The 20,541-nt window shown below is 28.9% G+C and overlaps 5 protein-coding genes across 5 annotated transcripts; 2 read left to right on the forward strand and 3 right to left on the reverse strand.

The window, feature by feature from the left end:
• Positions 1 to 2,307: 2,307 nt before the first annotated feature.
• Positions 2,308 to 9,750, forward strand: LOC113383383 (membrane alanyl aminopeptidase). Its single transcript, XM_026621654.1, has 16 exons — positions 2,308 to 2,381; positions 5,324 to 5,846; positions 5,909 to 6,064; positions 6,415 to 6,729; positions 6,811 to 6,994; positions 7,065 to 7,221; positions 7,284 to 7,365; positions 7,434 to 7,596; positions 7,691 to 7,883; positions 7,970 to 8,070; positions 8,146 to 8,331; positions 8,396 to 8,577; positions 8,648 to 8,815; positions 8,888 to 9,034; positions 9,223 to 9,301; positions 9,424 to 9,750. The coding sequence occupies exons 1-16, from the start codon at positions 2,345 to 2,347 to the stop codon at positions 9,634 to 9,636; spliced, it is 2,886 nt and encodes a 961-aa protein (XP_026477439.1). The 5' UTR covers positions 2,308 to 2,344; the 3' UTR covers positions 9,637 to 9,750.
• Positions 9,751 to 10,576: 826 nt separating this feature from the next.
• LOC113382855 (tetratricopeptide repeat protein 21B-like) lies at positions 10,577 to 15,073 on the reverse strand. The gene is given in 9 exon segments (XM_026621101.1): positions 10,577 to 11,200; positions 11,255 to 11,512; positions 11,578 to 11,752; positions 11,828 to 11,932; positions 12,017 to 12,189; positions 12,260 to 12,676; positions 12,735 to 13,020; positions 13,088 to 14,106; positions 14,109 to 15,073. Coding segments are annotated over 9 exon segments (3,768 nt in total). The 5' UTR covers positions 14,824 to 15,073; the 3' UTR covers positions 10,577 to 10,580.
• LOC113383384 (protein NATD1) lies at positions 14,964 to 15,481 on the reverse strand. Its single transcript, XM_026621655.1, has 3 exons — positions 15,319 to 15,481; positions 15,150 to 15,256; positions 14,964 to 15,077 (listed from the first exon to the last, which is right to left on the reverse strand). Exons 1-3 carry the CDS (start codon positions 15,473 to 15,475, stop codon positions 14,964 to 14,966), a joined length of 378 nt encoding a protein of 125 aa, XP_026477440.1. The 5' UTR covers positions 15,476 to 15,481.
• A 203-nt stretch (positions 15,482 to 15,684) lies between these two features.
• LOC113382696 (eukaryotic translation initiation factor 2 subunit 1) lies at positions 15,685 to 17,620 on the forward strand. The gene is given in 7 exon segments (XM_026620925.1): positions 15,685 to 15,837; positions 15,939 to 16,141; positions 16,210 to 16,440; positions 16,536 to 16,768; positions 16,839 to 16,954; positions 17,023 to 17,259; positions 17,479 to 17,620. Coding segments are annotated over 6 exon segments (1,002 nt in total). The 5' UTR covers positions 15,685 to 15,795; the 3' UTR covers positions 17,200 to 17,259; positions 17,479 to 17,620.
• LOC113382695 (EARP-interacting protein homolog) lies at positions 17,369 to 19,107 on the reverse strand. Its single transcript, XM_026620924.1, is given in 8 exon segments — positions 17,369 to 17,600; positions 17,671 to 17,817; positions 17,889 to 18,112; positions 18,179 to 18,400; positions 18,471 to 18,522; positions 18,524 to 18,675; positions 18,776 to 18,910; positions 18,982 to 19,107. Coding segments are annotated over 8 exon segments (1,137 nt in total). The 5' UTR covers positions 19,024 to 19,107; the 3' UTR covers positions 17,369 to 17,437.
• Between the last annotated feature and the right edge of the window lie 1,434 nt (positions 19,108 to 20,541).

The following is a 20,541-nucleotide window of genomic DNA, read 5'->3' on the forward strand; positions in this document are numbered from 1 at the left end:
AACTTGATGTTTAATAATACTTGATATTATTAAATTATCTTAGAATGATACTGGTTTGGGTAAACAATATAAAGAATAATTACTGTGTAATATGATCACAAATTTAGACGATTTTCAAATTTATGCAAATTATACACTGAATTTTTCCTAAAATCAAAAAATACCTAAGTGCAATCCATAGTCAAGATGTAATTATAAATTTAAATAAATAATTACCTAATCAATCAATATATTATAAAAATATCTTTTTAAAATATTGTCAATAAATCGATATCACATCGTTTCTATTAACCTCGTATATTTTTTGCATCAATTTTCTACAGAGTTACGCCTTGGCCTATATTTTTAAACATTAGTTCAAATATGCAAAAAACAATTGAAGACATATTTAAATAAAATTGTTGCGCAAATTGTTTATGTATTTTGCGTTGACATAATATTAATTTTTACAACATGTATGCATGTCAAATTCACCACACAAATTATTTAAATAAAAGACTGAAATATATATGTAAAATGGAGGAAATCCATCTTCGATTTAGAACTGTGTGTTAAACTACTTGTATCGTTTTTTTTTGTATCTTGGTCTAAATTAATTTTATCTAGATTTATATAACAATCAAAACTAGTTCGGATTTATGTTATCGATTTATATTGATAGGAAAATGATTGATAGATATAGATACTTGAATCTGGAATTGGCGCGTGCAGATATTCAGCAATTGAGATAAAAACCTATCAGGGTTTTTTCTTTTACAAAAATGATAATGACCACTTCGGGTTTTTATAATTCCTGAATTAATATCTTAATAAATCTAGACTTGTAGATAATTTTTATTTTGCATATCATTATATATAAAATTATGATCAACGTTTAAAAAATATATCTTTTGCCTCATGGGAATTCACTATTCTAGAAAATTGTCCTACAGATATGGAAAGAATTTCAGAATTCAAATTAAATTGAGTTTTAGAAAAAAAATGTGGGAATATAATTTAAAATTCATATCCAAAAAATAGTCCAAATTGTCTACCATTACCATTATTAACAATTTTAATGCGATAAAGTTTCAACATTTCTTGTAATGTAGCTTTTATGCAAATTGGAAAAATATTTTAATTAATATTAACGCACTAATTTAACATCATATTTGTCAAAATTTGCATTCGTTATCTGTTCCAAAAAGTTGCAAAATAATGTTTTGCAATAACAATACGCAAAATAAAATTTTAAATAGTTTTTTTTTATGCATTTGTTCTATTTTTATGATTAGTATTTTACTTTCATTATTGACGCTGCCCTATTTTATAAAAAATATATATTTTACAAGAATATGTATTAATAATATATAAATATTATAATATATATTTTGCAATTTTTTGCAATAGATTTAAATACAGATTCATAAAAATTGTATAAGACTTCGATATATTGTTACATAACTTTCTTCATTTTTAATGAGTATTTATTTTAGGGTTCAAAATGCTTTTGCTTTATACTAACTATTATTTTCTTATTTATATACTGATAACTTTTTAATTTTTTTACAAATTAATCACTGTAGATGAGAGTACAGTTTGTTAAATTTTATTACTAAATTTTAATTTCTGATATTTGTATTTTTACTCAACGTTTTTTATTTAATAGGATTATTTAGTTTACTGTAGATAAATAAATAAAAAGTTAAAAATAAATTCTGCGATATCCACCGGGCTATAAAATATTTTTGAAACATGTTGATTAAACTTATAGCATTTTCCATTAATTTATTTAAATAAACTTTCAATAAATGAACACTGTTAAATGTCTTATTGAATCATTCATTAATATTAGTAGGAATTAAAATCCTAAATACATCAAAAATCAAAAAATACCTAAGTGTAATCCATAGTCAAGATGTGTTTTACCAGCAAAATGGTATTATATATTATGTTTGTGACATAAGCACTAATTCGTTAAAAAATTATAAACAATTAGCGTGTTTTCATAGTATTTATCTATATCGAATTTTCATTTACGTCTAGTTAAAATTTACATACGTTATCAAAGTGAAATAAAACTTTACCAGGTCTTTCGAAATTATCAAATGGAAAGTTTATTAGTCCAGACGAGGTCTATAAAATAAGTTTATGAATTTGTTTTGAGTAAGCTTTTATCATGTTTTAGGGCTTAAATCATATATGAAATAATTCTTTGATATGTCGACGTCATGATAGTCAATTTTATTGAGAGATTTATCCTTATCTCTGATAATTGGCTATGAAAATGACTTATCGGAACGTTTAAATGCGAACAGCATTTTGCACCTTGGCCAGTATTGTTTTTGGTCATTGTCAAGTGCACATGACGAGATTTTTTTGGAATAAAGGATACGATAAATGTGAGTTTTTTTATAACAATACACTATTTTTATTTTATACAGTATTCCATTCAAAGTTATACATCAAATTCTTTCTAAGCATATTTACTTGGTACCTCTTTCATGCGAGTAAAAAAAAATTCCGCCGCAAAATCAAGGGTTGAATTTTAATTCTGAAATAATAGTTTTCTTATTTGGTTTTTGGTTTAATAAAAACTAAGCTAACTTTGAATTAAAAATTATAAAATTGACATATTAATAATATTTTCAAAATATTTAATATAGGTAATTTTTTCTATTAATGTAATTTTTTCCTATTAATAATATATAAAGACTAATGTATAATATACTATATATAAGATTTATAATATCATTTTTTCAATTTTCTTTGCAATAAATTTAAATACAAATTCATAAAACTATATTAATATTTACAAATTCATAAAATTCATAAATATTATATTATTATAATATAATAAGACTTCCATATATTACTACATAATTTTCTTCATTTTCAATTAGTATTTATTTTTATACTAATTTAATAAACAACATATAGGGTTCAAAATGCTTTTGCTTTATAATAATTATTATTATCTTATTTATATTGAATTTCTTTACAATTTGAGACCATGTTAGACTTATTAATTAAGAGAGAAAAGTTTGGGCAAATTTTAAAACTAAATAACCAATTATTTAAACAAATGTGTAGAAGAAATCAAGTCGATATTAAATTCTTAAATAAAATATAGTTCAATATTATAAAATAAATGAAATAAATAAAATAAATGAAATAAATATAATAAATATAATAAATATAATACATGAAATAAATGAAATAAATATAATAAATATAATAAATATAATAAATATAATAAATATAATAAATATAATAAATATAATAAATATAATAAATAAAATAAATGAAATAAATAAATAAAATATCACTAAAACTCTGCATTTGGCTGCATTAGTCCTATAATTATTAAATTATTAGTATTATTACCTTCAATTATATTAATTATTATTATTAATTTTAAACTATTAGCAATGGTTTTCATTGGACACTTCACCTGTATCAATTTTAAATAAATATTTATATATATATATATAATATATATTATATATATATTATATATATATATATATATATATATAAATATGAAATTTTCCTTTACCATTAATTGCCTTACATAGTATGCAAAATGTATGATTTTCACATGGATTTTCTACAAAATTGCGAATAATACGTCTCAAACTTCGAAATGATAAGAAAATCCATAAATATTTTACAAGATAAGCTAACATTGTTTTGGTTGTCCGTCATAATAATCCTTTATAGATATAAATTTTTGGCTTATTTTATTGGTTATTTTATTAGCAGACGATATCATCGATTAATCTTCAGTAATTGTTCTCTCATGTAATCTTAAATTATAAAAATTTAGTTGCATGATAAGAAAACAAATGGATTAAATTTATTACGTGCGATTAAATTGGCTTAAAATATATTAAATGAATGACTGGCATTATAAAGATATAAATGTACATTCATATACAATTCTAAACAACGCTATTTATGGTTTTTAAGATAGCTAATATTTTATTATTATAATGAAGAAAACAAATTGTGCAACCTATATTTATTAGTCAGCTCTTATTAGAACATTTCCAAAAATCGGAATTGAAAATTTTTGCATTTCTCGACGTTTTGAAGGTTTCTGAACATTTTGGCATACCTCAGAAGAAAATGGATGTGTGTGTGTATTCTGTGTGTCGCATTTTTTCGTTCACGTTTTCGGGCGCACGGATCAACCGATTTGAATGGTTCAAAAAACATTCGATTCCTATTGATAGGGAGATGTGCTGATTAGTTTTTGGCTAGTGCAGGTCCAGCAGTTACGGAGATAAAAAGCAAAGAGTGCAGAAAATAGAAATCGAGTTTTTGAGAATCCGATTTGAATGATCTAAAAACATTCAATTAGTAATGATTGGGAGAAGTGTTTATTAGTTTCTGTTTTTTTTGTATATCGAAAATAATTCAGATTTTCAATATTCAATAGAAAACATTCAATAAGGTTACCTTAAGGCACGATGCCATACACCCTACTAGTTTTTTATAATATTTCACAATTTTTCTGACTGAGTCTTTTTACAATTATGAAAACATTTATTGACAGTATAAAATACCATAAAATAATTTTTTTTTTTTCACATATTAGAAATCCATAAATTAAATGCAAATCCATTCATTGCAACTTTAGTACTGTGTCAAATAAATATGAATCGCATAAATTGTTTATAAAATATTCTCTAGATTAATTATAAAATTCCCTTTATTTTTTACATTTCTAAATATACAAAAACAGGGCAGTAAATTTCGAATGAAACTTTTGTACGTAAGTAAAATATATTTAACAAAAACAAATCAGTGAATTATGAATTTTATTTTCGCACATAGGTAAAATAATATTTATATTACCATACTTAGAATTACTATAGGCAATTAATTTTATTTGTGTTGAAAAACTAATATGAATTTTAAAAACATTTAGAATTCAAAAGTATTTTCCAAAACTAATAATAGCCTTGTTATATCTGGACAGTCCACATGTTAAATATGATACATTAATTTTACGAGTATATGATAATCACTGATAACATTATCAAATAAACTGCAAAAATGATTTTTTATTTTTAACTAGGCAGTTGTTTTATATCTTGTGTATTCTCAACTAGTTGAAGGTGGCATTATAAGGCAAGTCCAATTATTCTAAATTTTATTCCAATTTTTATAATTAAAACACTTTTCTGTAGTGATGTTCATTCAGACCATAAACTGTATTACCGTGCAAACTGGTAAAAAAAGTTTAACAAATAATTATGAAGAACTTGCTGGACCGATTTTTGTATAAATTATTTATTACTTATTATAAAATAATCTGTATTTTTATTTATTCTAGTTACAAATATGAATTTCCTGAGGCTCACCTGTGCCTTACTGGTCCTGGTCTCATTCTCCATGGCCAGTCCAATATCCGACAAAGTCTCCGAAGACAAAGAAGTCAAAGCAACCAAAGCAGTAAATTACCGTTTAACAAAAGACATTTTTCCAGAAAATTACAAAATTGAACTAATTCCGTACCTAGAAAAAGAAGGCGACCATGAACAATTTACATTTGACGGCAAATGTACAATTTTGATCCTACCACAAACTACTGTAAAGCAAATCATCCTCCATAAAAGTGTGGAGATGAAAATTAAAGTGGGTGAAATTAAACTTACTGAGGAAAATAGTGATGAACCACTAAAAATTTTGGTTGATCAAATCAAATATGATAATGTCACTGAATTCTATACAATTCCTTTGGAACAAGAACTTGATAAAGCTAAGAAATATAAAATTTCTTTTGTATATGTTGGTTTTATGAATGATCAGATGAGTGGATTTTACAGAAGTTCTTACACCGAGGACGGGAAAACAAAGTAAGTTTGATACTTCTTAAATATTATATTATTTTTTAATATGTTTTTATTTAATTTTTCAGATGGATTGCCACCACTCAATTCCAGCCAACTCATGCCCGAAAGGCTTTTCCATGCTTCGACGAACCTCTTTTTAAGGCAACTTTCGACATTTCTATAATTCGACCAAAACATATGGCAACTTTAGGAAACATGAAACATCTGAGGAAAGATGAAGTGTAAGAATACTTTTTCAAGTTATAATTGAAGTTTTATATTATTTATTTGGGGACCTCTTTAGTATAGAATACTGCTTGAAAATTCTCGGTATTGTACCTCTTTCCTTCAAGTTAAAATTTTAATTTTAAAGAATTGCTTCATGTATAATTTTTCATACCACTTTATAAAAAAAATAATTTTATCTTAAAATATCTATCGAATATACATGATCAAATCCTACTTTATCAAAATAAACAAAAAGTAAATATTCACAACGATAGATGGCTTAATAGTTTGTTCATTTACTGGGTTTTAGTTTAGTTGATTTCTGAATTTAATAATTAAGAGTTTATTAATCTTTTTATTACAGGGTTGCAGACCATCCTAATCGACTGAAAGACACCTTCAAAACCACACTCAAAATGTCATCTTACATTGTTGCATTTGTTGTTTCGGAATTCAAAAGTGTTTCCCAAAAACCTGATCAGGAATTTGATGTTTGGGCCCGACCAAATGCATATACCCAGGGTCAATACAGTTACGATATTGGAAAACAAACTTTGGTTAAATTAGAAGAGTTTACTGGCTATAAATATCGTGACCAAGGAATGGAAAAAATGGACATGGTAGCTCTTCCTGATTTTTCTGCAGGCGCTATGGAGAACTGGGGTCTTCTTACTTTCAGGTATTAAAGTAAACTTTCATACATTTTTTTGTACATTTTTGTCTTTTGTATTAATGATTTATTTATTGATTTCTTACATAGGGAAACTGCTCTCTTATACGATGAGAATGTTTCTACAGAGATTGCCAAACAAAGAATTGCAACCGTTGTAGCCCACGAACAGGCTCACATGTGGTTTGGTGACCTGGTAACCTGTGATTGGTGGGAACACACCTGGTTAAATGAAGGATTTGCTAGATATTTGCAATATTATGCTACCGATAAGGTAGGAAATCAAAATAGAATGATTAATATATAATGTTTAGATAATTTAATTGTTTTTTCTTCCTCCAAAGGCTTATTCAAAATGGAATCTTATGGAACAAATTGTCGTAGAGCAACAACAAACTGTTTTTGGAATGGATTCTTTAACTACTTCAAAAGCATTATCCAGCCACGTCGACAGTTCTGCCAGTATAAGTGCACATTTTGATAGCATTTCTTATAATAAAGGTAATATGACTTATAAAATAAATCAATATAAATTTTAAATCCCACATTTGTTATATTTACAGGAGCATCTGTTATTAGAATGATGGAACATATAGTAGGTACAGACAATTTCCAAAAAGCATTGAAAAATTATTTAAAAACATAGTAAGTGACATAATCATTGTTTAAAATTTTTTGGAGAGGTGGATGACATATAATTTTATTTTTTTCAGTGAATTCAAAACTGTGGTGCCAGAAAATTTGTTCAGCGAAATTCAAAAAGAAGTTGCAGACAGATCCTTGAATATTTCTAAAATAATGCACAATTGGGTATTCAAAAACGGTTATCCTGTAATAAATGTGGAACAAGCAGCTGATAAATTAGTAGTACGCCAAGTAAGTAAAATTTGAATTCACTATTAAATTATTACAGCAAAGTTCTGATTGCTAGTCAAAAAACAATATATTAATTGTGTTTTACAATTTACAGAAACGTTTCCTACGTCACAATGAAGAAAATGCTGAACAAACTAAATACTACATTCCTCTGAGTTATACATCAAAATCTGAAAAGAAATTCAGCACAAAACCAAAAGCATTCCTGGATGACCAGTCAGAAAGTATTCAATTGGATTTGCCAAACAAGGACTACGAATGGGTCGTATTCAATATCAAAGGAACAGGTGGGTAATGATTTTCTATAATTAATATAAATTAAGAGATTTGCTTGTTTTGGTTAAATATACTTAAGTAAACAATTTTAAATTAGGTTATTATCGCGTAAACTACGATGAGCAAACCTGGAAATTATTGACTGAAGCACTTCGAGAAGACAACTTTGATGGTATTGAGACATTGAGCAGAGCACAGGTATTAATTACCTCACATCTCATAACTAAATTCTATATTAATTTAAATTAATAATTGTCTAATCCATTTTTTCAGCTCGTGGACGATGCCTTAAGTTTAGCAAGAGCTGAAGATCAATATTTAGAGTACGAAACGGCTTTGGAACTCATCCATTATTTACAACATGAGACCAGCTATTTACCATGGACATCTGCTTTCCAAGGATTTTCATATATTTATAAGAGACTTGCTGGACACGATGGCAACAGACATGAAATTGAAGTAATGATACTTGAATAATCTGAATTGATTTAGAGAATAAACATAACAATATTAATATTTCTAGACTTACATGCAAAATCTTATGAAATCCTTATATGAGCATCTTGGATTCCAAGAGAAACCTGATGACGATCCTGTTACCAAATACAATCGTGCCCAAGCAATGGCCTGGGCCTGCAAAGTAGGAAATGAAGATTGTATCAAAAATGCTAAAGAAATGTTTGCTGAATTTAAAAATGGCACAGCGTAAGTATTAACACTTTATATTGCTGATGGTAATTTATTGATGAATAATGTATATTTTTTAATTTGTCAGAGTTTCTCCAAATTTGCGTCAGACTGTATATTGTACAGCTCTTCGACACGGAGATGGTTCAGATTATGACTTTTTAAGAGACAAATATTCAACAGCAAATGTTGCTGCAGAACAGGCCCTTATTCTGGGAATCCTTGGTTGCACTAAAGATGAAACAAAACTTAACCAGTACGTTTTGAAAAAATACATTTTTTACAATTTATTTTTATTGTTATATTAATTGTGTGTCTAATTTTATAGATACCTAAAAGAATCTATAACAGACAACTCCGGAATTAGGAAACAAGATGCAACTTCTGTGTTTACATCTGTTTACTCCGGTAATCCGGAAAATGTTCGTATTGCTTTCGATTTCTTGAAGAACAACTATGAGGCAATAGCAAAATAGTATGTATTTAATCATTTAACTATAAAATTTTATAAAATCGCAAGTTCATATAGTACCATGCAAGTTGATCATATTTCTGGAAAAATCTGGTCACTTTACTAATTATATATCTGAATAATTATCACACCTATGTACATATTGAAGTGTTAATAATATTATTCTAAAATATTTCATTTAAATATTTTAGTTACACTGCTATGAATGGTCTAAATAATGCAGTGTCTGGTCTTGCTTCAAGTTTGACTACAAAGGAAGATGTTGATGAGGTAAAACATTTTTCAATTTTTTTTCATAATCTGGTCATTCCAAAATATCATGGCCAAGAATATACATATGATAACCATGTAGTTGTAATCAGTTTTTATTATATTTTATATTTTATTTAAAGTTGGAGGAATTTTTAAACAAACATGCCACAGAAATGGGCATTCCAAGTGAAGTGACTGCAAAAGCAATTCAACAAGCAAAAACTGATCTTGACTGGAATCAGAAATACAGTACAGGAATAATGGATTGGATTAAAAGGACAAATTCATCACCAGCAATTGTTTCCAGCTTATTCCTTTGCTTAATTGGTGGAGTAGTTACACTACTTCTGTAAATATATAAGTGAAAAATATTCTCGAAACAAAATGATGTAGAAAGAGGTAAGGATTTTAAGTAAAGCATGATTTAAACTAAGGAATTAGAGTATGGGCTTCCAATGTGGATTTATATCTTTACAAGAGATAGAATTTGAATTCTTTGTTATTTTAATATGTTGATTTCTTCAGAAAAATATTATTTTCCACTCTTCGAAGTCTGTACAACGCGTTTTTATTAGCGTTTACTAACTTTTGGTATATTTTATACGATCTCTTGATGAAAAAATTATACAAGTATTAAAAATTTTATACAAAAATGACTAATCGCACAATCAAAACACAAATTATTTAAATTAACTATAATATAAAAAAAAAATAACGGTATAAATAAATAATTAACTAAAGTAAAAATCAATAAAATCACTAAACGTATGTATGTCCTGAGTCAAATAGCTAGGTATGTATTTATTATTAATTTTAAGTTATAAGAATAGAATATTTTACAAGCAATTTTAACTGATCCAAAGTACTGTGTAATATTTATTTTGATAACTAGGAAATTAAGTTGTATATGTATAATAGTATAAAAAATATTTCTGGAGCATTTATTTAAACTACAGAAATTTATATACCCTAAAGGTAAACGTATGTATTGGAAAACATTTACCAGGTCATATAATTTAGTTAGAAATTAAATTACGAACCTAATAGTAAAAAAGGAGTGATATTTAAAGCTTGTATATAACCAGAAGTTGTTCTTAAGTTGTGTATATTAACAAAGTAGTATAGAAGTATACATTTAACAAAGGAATTGGTAGTATCACGAATAACTGTGATTACTTATATTGCTATCAAAGTTAATATGTAAGGTCATAATAAAACAAAGAAGTATATTTAATTTATTTTACTTATGTAAATTTGGTATTCCAAATGGCATAGTACATTACAGTTATTATTACTACTATGTCCTTAAATTATTCTGACATTTTTCTATAATATCCTTTTTCACTCTGGGATAATCAGGATGTATTTTTAAAATATGATAACTCACCTCAAGAGCATCAGCATAACGTTTGTTCTTCATAAAACTATATGCCAATCTAAAACCTATTTGTGGATTCGAACGTCCTCCGAACTTCCAAGCGTTTTCATAATTTGCAAAAGTAAGTTTCACATTCTGTTCCTTCTCTGCAATAAATCCTGATAGCTCGTAAGCCTTAATGCAAGATTTATTATGCTGCAAAACTCGTTTGAGTAATTCGCTCCCTAAATCGTATTTTGACGATTGGATGTAGCAATCTGCTAATAACAACCAGCATCTTTCCAAATATTCAGCTTCTTCGAAGCACCAAGGACTTTTGGCTACTCGTTTTAGTTGATTTTTAGCTCTATTCGTGTTTTTCTGGAGCAAATGAGCCATGGACATGCCCAAGATAGGACCGACTTGTTCCCTGTATTTGTGTTGAGATGCCAAGGTTGTAAACTCTTGCAAGGCTTTATCAACATTTGCTTTTTGTTTAGTAGCAAGCAATAAGAAATTACCCAGGAGTTTGTGATTTAAAGCTTCGTTGTCTAAACCACCTGCAAAAGCCAAAATTGAAGAAAATGTATAAGTTACACCACAAGCAAACTTACCTATTCGAGGCTTTAGTTCTCTTAGAAGCTTCTCAGCGGTCCTGATAGCCATGGTCCTCGGTCCATTATATTCTGCGTCATCGAACAATTCAGCAGAATCATTCGTCGGATCGTCATCAGGATGCAAACAAATTTCAATCATATTATAAATAGCTTGCTGGCCCCATTCAGGATCACATCTAGCGCTGTTGAAATATCTTAAAGCAGCATTGTGATTACCTGTGTACCACTCATACAAAGCCTTGCAATATGCAAGACCTGAAAATATAGCAAAAAAATATATACAAGTGGAAGAAAAATACATTTGTCTAATTATTTTTTACCCGAATCGCCGTTGGATCTGCTACAATTTTTTTGGGCTTGTTCTATAAAAGGTACTGCTTCTTCCAACCTAGCTGTCCTGCGCATTACTTCGATAAGCCGAGCTAAAGCCGTCCAGTACAAAGGTTGTGCTAATAATAATTGTGAAAAATGAAAACAAGCACCTTCAAAGTCAACCTGGTAAAGAAACACATCTAATTATAATTAGATGTGATATATCGAATCTCAATAATATGCAATTTTTATAAATACTTTTCTGAATGCTAAATCAGCCATCATAACCGAAGCAGCTTCATGATTTGGTTCGGATTGAAGAACGATACCGCATGTTTCTTCGCACATATCGAAATTATTGATCTACAATTGAAATTGTAACAAAAAAGTAGCATTATTATAGATTTTTCATAGTTCTGTTCTATCGATTCATTGATATCCTATTACCTGCATGTAAACTCTGGCCAAGGATGAAAGTATTTCGCTATTGTTTGGCTGAAATTTTAAGGCATCCTTGTAATGCTCGATGGCTTGATTCGCTTCTCGTAAATGAGAACAATGTTCAGCCATCAATACACATACTTGTGAGGAAATCCTTTGTTGTTCTGCCAATAATGATGCTGATAAAAATAATACATTTATATATAAAAAAAAGTTTGGATAAGTAAGGTAGCATCTTCCTTTACTCACAATTCCTGTCCATTGATATCCTTTTGGTCACTCTCAGTTGATTATCCTTAGCTTCTTTTAAACACGCTAAAGAGCCGGTAAGATTTCCTGATTTTTCTTTAACTCTGGACAACAGAAGCAACTGTTTAGTACGCATTTGCAAAACAGCTATATCATCATGTGCATTTTTATTATTTTCCAGCTCGTCCAATAAAATTTTCTCAGCATTATCGTATTGTTTCAGTTTGGCGTAAAGTTCCGACATATCTAATTTGAAATTAGCATTTTGGCAATTAGCAACTGCTTCTTGATAATATTGAACTGCTTTATCATATTGATGTGTTTTCACAAGAGCACGACCCATTTTGCTAGCTAATGCGGAATCTTTTGGGTTTTGAGTTATTGCTTGAGCGTACGCCTCTATAGCATGATCAGGCTCTTAAAAGAAATATAAATATTATAAAAACACAATAAAGGCAAGTGTTGTTTTTATTACCTTGTATGGACATATATGCATCACCAAGCATGATAAAACTATCAGGACCGGGACAATTTTCAACTAACTTCCTGAAACACTGGGCAAAAGCTTGGCGATCGTTGAGATGATGCAAATAAATTGAGGCTGCTTTTGTTTTAGCTTGCAGATAATATTCTTGATCAGGTAAAATCTTTCCTAATAGATTTAATGCTTGTTGTATGTCAGCAGTTTTGATCACAACATCCGCATTGGCTATCAAGATCCGGCCAAATTCTGATGAATTTTTAAATTCATCAGTTGCTTCCTAAAAAAGATATTAATATATACATAATGTCCCATATCAATATATGATTATCTATTATTATTATTACTTGTAAAATTCGTAAAGCTTCTAATGGTTGATTTGATTCCATGTGGGCATCAGCCAATTCTAAATAGAGTGTGACTTCGTCCACTAAGCTGAGATTGCTTTTATTGCTTTGTTTAACACTTGCCAGTTCCATGGCCTTTTCGAAACTCTTGAATGAATCAGCCAAATGACCTTCTTGTTTCTGAACTATACCCATCAACAAATGATATAAAGGCTTTTCTCTGACATTAAAATTATAACTAAGACATATTTCAAGACTCTGAGCTGCTTTATTATAAGACATCTGTTGTATGTTGATTTGAGCTCGAAGTAAATGTGCATCAGCAAACGTAGGATCCAATTCTTCCAGAATTTTTTGTAATGTATTGTTGGCTTCCAGTAGATCGCCACTCAAGAAGTAAACTCGAGATAATTGAAATAGAGCTTCAACTAGTCCCGGACATGCTTGTACAATAGCCAATAACAATTTACTTGCTTGTTTAAGAGACTTATGCATGTTAGTTGATTGTGAGATATCATCTTTCACTGCAGATTTTTTTGGACTATGAATTAAAAATTCTTTAGCTAATTGTAGCAAAAAATCTGGATTTAACTTATTTAAATAATCTACACCAAATGGTAAATTGTGAAGAGCTTTAAAATGAGTTTCATAGGACTTATTTAGCAAAGAAAGGGCTTTCTCAGAATCATTTTTGACTACTTTAGCCGACAAATAATTTAGTAAAGGCAGAATATTTTCAATACCATGTATTTCCATCAGAAAATCTATTTGTTGGCAAACTTGATCACTCGGACCACTTTCTAGCAATTGGCATAAAGTTAAACCACATAGTGCCTCTATAGAACAATTATCTAGTTTTGTAGCTGATTGAAAAAAACGTGAAGCTTCATTAACTTTTTCACAAAGTAGTGACTGGTAACCCAATTCTATAACAACATCAAGGTCTGCAGAATTTATTTGCATAGCATATTCAGCTAGTTTAAATGTCTCATTTAAAATTATTTTGCTACGACCACAATTTGTAGAATTCGTAAGGATGTGTCTAATGATTGATCCCAATCCCATTTTGCTAATTGTATGTACATTTTTTCGATTAAAGGTATTACTGAATTGGGATAATTTACAATAACTTTATTTAACTTTGTAATAGCCGCTTCATACTCTTTTCTCATAACTTGCAATTTTACTAAGCCAAGATAAGAATCTAAGCTTTTGTTCAATTGCAATGATTTTTCAAAATGTTGCCTTATAGCTTCATAGTTCATTGATTGACTTTGCAGAGAAATCCAGCCTTTTAAAGCATGGGCTTTATCAAATTCAGAATTGAGTTTTAATGATCTATCAATATAATCTGATGCTTTTTCAACAAACCCACAATAGAAAACAAAAAGAGCTGCATGATACATAGCTAAGTAATTAGAACTACGTCGTTCCTCTTTCAGTTTGATTTCCAAATTGGATACAGCATCATTATCAATAACTGAACATTTCTTATGAGCAAAAATTAAAGCTAGAATAGCTGCAAGAGATGTTTCTTTATCTTTTACCAGGGGCAGAAGCTCCCTCATAGCTTCTTGTACTCTTCCGCCTATAACTAATGCTATACTGCTATATAAATTATACATGTTATGGTTTGTAAATTTTGATAAACCTATTATAGCCGCTTCTTGCATAGCATGATAAAAATTTTCTCGCCCATAGTATAGATATGTTGAAATGATCTCATCTTCATCCATTATGGATTATTATTAGTATTGAATTAGTTTAGGTCAGAATAAAACAAAATTTCAAACTAAGCTATTATTGTATTGCCAATAATAAATAATTACTGAATTAAAAATTTCTTATACTCAGTTAATAAGACAACAATAAATAACTACTGATGTAAAAATTTCTTATACTCAGGTGCTTTTGTATCTACGTAATGAGAGAAATATGTGCAGGTCATTATCATTTTCTTGTCTTGATTAGCTACATAGTCAAGAGCGGCCTAAAAAAAGTATGAAATAAGAATTTTGATGTTTTACAAAATGTGTGTGTTAATTGTAGATTAACATATTACCTGCGATAATAGTTTGGCTACATTTTTGCCACGAAATACATCAGGAACAAAAACATGCAAAATATCAATTGTAGTATCGTCTTCTACGTATTCTAAGTAAGCTTTATCTAGAAAATGAAACTACTATTTATTGATCGATCAAATTGTTTTATTTGTGATGTTTTTATACCGTTGCCAAGGGTTACAGAAAATTCACTATCGTTTTTGTGGTGTTTTATTTCAATGTTGTCTGAAGAAAAAGCAGCTACCTGGGATCTGGTAATCATGGTATTTGAAAATAAAGATCTTGTTGCTAATTTACTTAAAATTGAGCCTATGGGTAGCATTACAATTCCTTTAAAAATCGCAGTAAAATTAATTTCAAAGTCAAAAGGACACAAACGTTTGACGTTTTGCCCAACGTTTGACAGTTCTGACAGTTAATCCAAATAAGCATGAAGTTTCTTAAGATGATATTTGAAGCTATGCTGCCAACGTGAAAAGTTTTGGTATTTCTGCGGCTCTAGACCAAGAAGATGCTTAAAAGTATGGTTATGTGCCACATGTCAGCGAAATTGTAGCTTTTACATTAAAGATCATATTTTTTTACCATATTAAGTTAAAAAGTTTAGTTTGTTATTCTTGCTAGCAATAATAAAGCTCCAAAATGCCGCTATCTTGTAGATTTTACAACGAAAAGTATCCAGAGGTAAGAACAATGCTAGCAATTTTGCACCAAAAAATCTATAACATGAAATGATGAAATTTTATGTGGAATTGTGTTCAAAAATGTCGACTTTATTTTAACAGGTGGATGATGTAGTTATGGTAAATGTTAGGTCAATAGCTGAAATGGGTGCTTATGTGCACTTATTGGAGTATGACAATATAGAAGGTATGATATTGCTCTCTGAATTGTCAAGAAGACGTATCAGATCCATAAACAAACTTATTAGAGTTGGCAAAACAGAGCCAGTTGTTGTCATCAGAGTTGACAAAGAAAAAGGTAATTAGTTTTATTCATACTTCATCAATAAGTAACCTATTCTTGTAATTACAAAATATTTGCTTTTTCGTACAGGGGATATATTGATTTGTCTAAAAGAAGAGTTTCCCCAGAAGATGTAGCAAAATGCACAGAACGATTTGCAAATGCTAAGGCAGTTAATTCTATTCTACGTCATGTGGCAGAATTATTACATTATGAAAGTAATGAGCAATTAAGTAAATTGTATCAACAAACAGCCTGGCATTTTGAAAAGAAGTATAAAAATAAAGCATCAGCATATGATTTCTTTAAACAGGCAGTTCTGTAATTAATATTTATGTTATCCAATGAAATTTGATTTTAAATAAAATAAATGTTTCACAAGTCTAATAACTGGTGTAAAATATATTTCTTATCAGTGATCCAAGTATTTTGGCTGAATGTGGCTTGGATGAGAAGACTAAAGAGGTTTTGTTAAATAACATCAAAAGGAAATTAACCTCCCAAGCTGTAAAAATAAGAGCAGATGTAGAATGTGCTTGTTATGGATATGAAGGAATTGATGCTGTAAAAGAAGCATTGTCTGCAGGCTTAGCACTTTCTACTGAAGAACTTCCAATTCGTATAAATCTTATTGCTCCACCATTGTATGGTATGTGTCAAAATAAATACCTTCATTATTTCTAATATGTTTATGAACTAACTTAGAATTATAAAACAAGTTATGACAACATCTACATCGGAGAAAGCTGATGGTTTAAAAGCTTTGCAAGATGCTATTGATAAAATTCAAGAAACAATCACAAAACTAGGAGGAGTCTTTACTGTTCAAATGCCTGTAAGTTATTTTGCACAATTTTTAAACTTTTTTTTTAAAATAAGTATATTGTATTAATATTTTTGTAGCCTAAAGTTGTTACTGCAACTGATGAAGCCGAGTTGGCCAGACAAATGGAGCGCGCTGAGGCTGAAAATGCTGAAGTTGCTGGAGATGACAGTGAGGAGGAAGAAGGAATGAACTACGAAGGCGGAGAAGAGCCAAGTAAAGAAAATGGGGCTGAGGAAGAGAATGATGAGGATTAAATTACTACTAATGTATTGAATTGACAAATCCACACATCTTATATACATTAAGCCACACAAGTAATAAACAGTATCAACATCAATTTTTAATAACTTATTCTTTTTTTTATTGAAATTTCAAGACATGTGGCATTATCACATGGTTTTCAAAATAATAGGTATTTTTGCCCTCATGATTTATTTTAAATATATAAATATTACATTAACAAATACATTTTTATTAAACCAATATTTAAAATCATAGTAATAAATATTGCTTATATTTTCTTGGTATTTTAGAAATAACTAATCTTCCATCATAGCTTAAAGAAGCAAAAGTCCAAGGATCTACTGGAGACCACTCTCCACAATAAACGGAGTCTTCATGTACTTCATATGTTTGTAAAATACCTTCTTTTAATCTGCAAAAGAATATTCAGGCATCATTCAGGTGTTGTATTTTGTAAATTTTACTTTATCATTTTTTCAAACCTTTCTCTCTTTTCCTCTGTTTCTGTAAGACTTCCGCCATCAATTTCTGAACTAACACTTAATGCACATGTTAGTAATATTCTGCTATCACTGCTTGTTGTCAATAATAATTGATCGTGGAATGTATTATACCTCACACTCCACACCCTTGAATATTTTAAATTAAGGAAAGTAAAATTAATTTATTTCAATACCATAATATTACAATTGTTACATACCAGTGAGAATGATCATTTCTTGCAAAAACTGGTGAGCGATTATTTCTAGAATCCCATATTTTGAGAGCACCATCATCACCACAGGTTGCAAGGTGGAATTGCTTATTTGGATTGCAGTCTATATCTCTAATCATTTGCTTGTGGGCTCCTTCTATTGTCCAGGTATTTTGATTTGAATCTCTAATATCCCATGCTTTGATAGTGCTTTCATGGAATGCAATAAACTGGAAAAAGAAATTTAAATTGAAGCGAATTATTTTGATTCAAAATGCTTAGACTTTGTGGCTTACTTGGTTGCCTTGATGATCTAGACTCCATTTACCAGATGTTAATTTAGAACTTTTTCCAGGAATTTGTATTTGTGCTCTACCATTGCTTAATGTAACTTTTGTACTTTCAACAGATGAGGATTCTCCTACATCGAATATAACTACTGAATTATCAAGAACACAAGCTATTTTAGTTGCATCACTAGGATTAAATTCTGTTGTTTTCACTTCATTCCCATATTTCTAAGAGAGCATTAATTCATTAGTACTACCGCATTCAACAAACATTGGATTGTGTAAACAGATTTAAAACCTGTGTGTCCATGGTCGTCATGACCTCAAGAGTCTCATTTTTCATCTGGAAGATCATCTCTTAAAGCAGGTAAAGATATTAAAGAACTTTGTACTAGCCATTGTGGATTAGCTCCTTTGAATGTGCTATAGCAAGTTGATAATAAATTTGAGTTATGTGGGCTACATGTCATCCTCCATATTTCACCAATTGAGTGTTGGAAAACCTATTTTAATTAATGATATTGTAATGGAGAACCTATTTTATTATAAAGTATTATTACTATAATACTATTTATTTTAATAATAAGTTTCAAAGTTAATTACCCTAGTTGACAACTGTTCAGTTTCATCAGAAACTTCAACCAGGTGTATTTGGTTATTTGATTGTTTCAATACTTGTGTCCCAATTAAAAATCTAACAACGTCACTTTCTGCTTGAGGAGTCGCCAGGGCTCTAGCCTGGATACAGAATAAATATATTTATACATTCTCACATTGACTATATCTAAGATATGTAAATAAAATTCAACCTGAAACTCTAAACCATATATTAACGAGTTATTCTCTTCCATTGATACTGATTGGATTCAACCATTCATTTTACTAAATAAGAAGTTTATTTATTGTTTTAATTAAAGTAATGACGTATAAATATGTATATAATATAAAATATTTATTAAGAACTAAATTCCATGTTTAATGTTTTGACAGCTGTCAACAACCTGTGAAGTGCGACGCTTGCAGCGCCTCTATGCAAAATTGTTCCAAGTTCTTGTGGAACTACGTAGTGACTACCGGGTTCATATGGTTCTGTGTTAGATGGCACCACCGACCCATTATGGCGGGTTATTTGAAAATCAAACATACCAATGTATATATTTATTTATACATCCTCAGATGTATCCTAATCTTCGCAATTAGTTTGTAAATCAAATATATAAATATATTTGTTGATTTATGTATCATGAGAAATGTCCTAAGCTCAGTATTTTAAACATATTTTACTCAATATCAAGATAAAACCATAAGCTGGCTTTTTTAATTGTTTAAATTAAGTTTTTAATCATTATATATGTCCTAGTTGCCGTACTTTGTATTAAATATATGAATGTATATTTATTTATAAATCATTAGATTTGTGCTACCTGTTTATTTAGTTTGTATGAAACTTTGATATATATGTACTGAATTATAATTATAATGAATAGTATTTATATGAATTATTATGTTATTATTATTAAATAATATGTATTTAATGCATTGTGATTGCACTAATTATATAAAAGTATATTTGTAATATTTTGTAATTATATAAATACAAGTATAAATAATTTATTTGATTCTTTTATTAAAAAATATATGTGTAATTTAAGAACATTTCAGGTTGCTTTATGCAACATTCATATAATATTCAACAATAAATACTCTATAAATAAAAGCAAAATAATCATATAGCATACTATACCATTAATATTATAATTTAATTTATTACTAATTACAATCATACATAAAGATCCATCCATTTTATTTTATATGATACTAATAAATTTTTAAATTAATTTAAGTTCTTAAAAAAGATACGTTCGCAATGATAGAAAGAGCCGACATCGAAAAAGATACTTTCGCAATGATAGGAAGAGCCGACATCGAAAGATCGAAAATCTTCATAGTAAACTGGGTCTGTAATCGTTTCGAAGTATCAGGCGAACAGACACGCTCAGAATATATATGATAGTATAGTACTATTCGCGCGGTCTATAGAGCTCGCGTACCCTTCATACATTTCATACATTTTCATACGAATTTTTCGGCCGATCTATTAGGGTAGCAGACACATTTTTCAATCAAATTTCGCTCGTATTTCACAGGGCCGGCTGCTGAAATGTTAGGGGTAATTATTTTTGAAATTAAAAATGCAATTTATTGTTTTGGGATATTTTGATAGGTTTTGGTGTTGGAAATGGTTTTTTAACATTGATATTATTGTATAAACATTGAAAAAAGTAGTAAATGAGCATAATGTAGCTGATAATTGCAAAATTTAGTTATTCGTAAGTACGTACTACAATTTTCGACTTTTCGTCATCGTT

This window comes from Ctenocephalides felis, unplaced genomic scaffold (assembly GCF_003426905.1).
Source record: "Ctenocephalides felis isolate EL2017-DRISC unplaced genomic scaffold, ASM342690v1 CF-g0.4_SCAFFOLD_03570, whole genome shotgun sequence".
Classification (NCBI taxonomy): domain Eukaryota; kingdom Metazoa; phylum Arthropoda; class Insecta; order Siphonaptera; family Pulicidae; genus Ctenocephalides; species Ctenocephalides felis.

Bases quoted from the DNA above. Each gene is read 5' to 3' on its own strand.
- LOC113383384 (XM_026621655.1), bottom strand. From the start codon at position 15,475: ATGCTACCCATAGGCTCAATTTTAAGTAAATTAGCAACAAGATCTTTA. The intron at 15,257-15,318 runs GTATAAAAACAT...TTCATTTTCTAG, and splicing joins TTCTGTAACCCTTGGCAACG to ATAAAGCTTACTTAGAATAC. The intron at 15,078-15,149 runs GTAATATGTTAA...TACTTTTTTTAG, and splicing joins TAGCCAAACTATTATCGCAG to GCCGCTCTTGACTATGTAGC.
- LOC113383383 (XM_026621654.1), top strand. From the start codon at position 2,345: ATGACGAGATTTTTTTGGAATAAAGGATACGATAAAT. The intron at 6,730-6,810 runs GTATTAAAGTAA...TTTCTTACATAG, and splicing joins TGGGGTCTTCTTACTTTCAG to GGAAACTGCTCTCTTATACG. The intron at 8,816-8,887 runs GTACGTTTTGAA...CTAATTTTATAG, and splicing joins GATGAAACAAAACTTAACCA to ATACCTAAAAGAATCTATAA.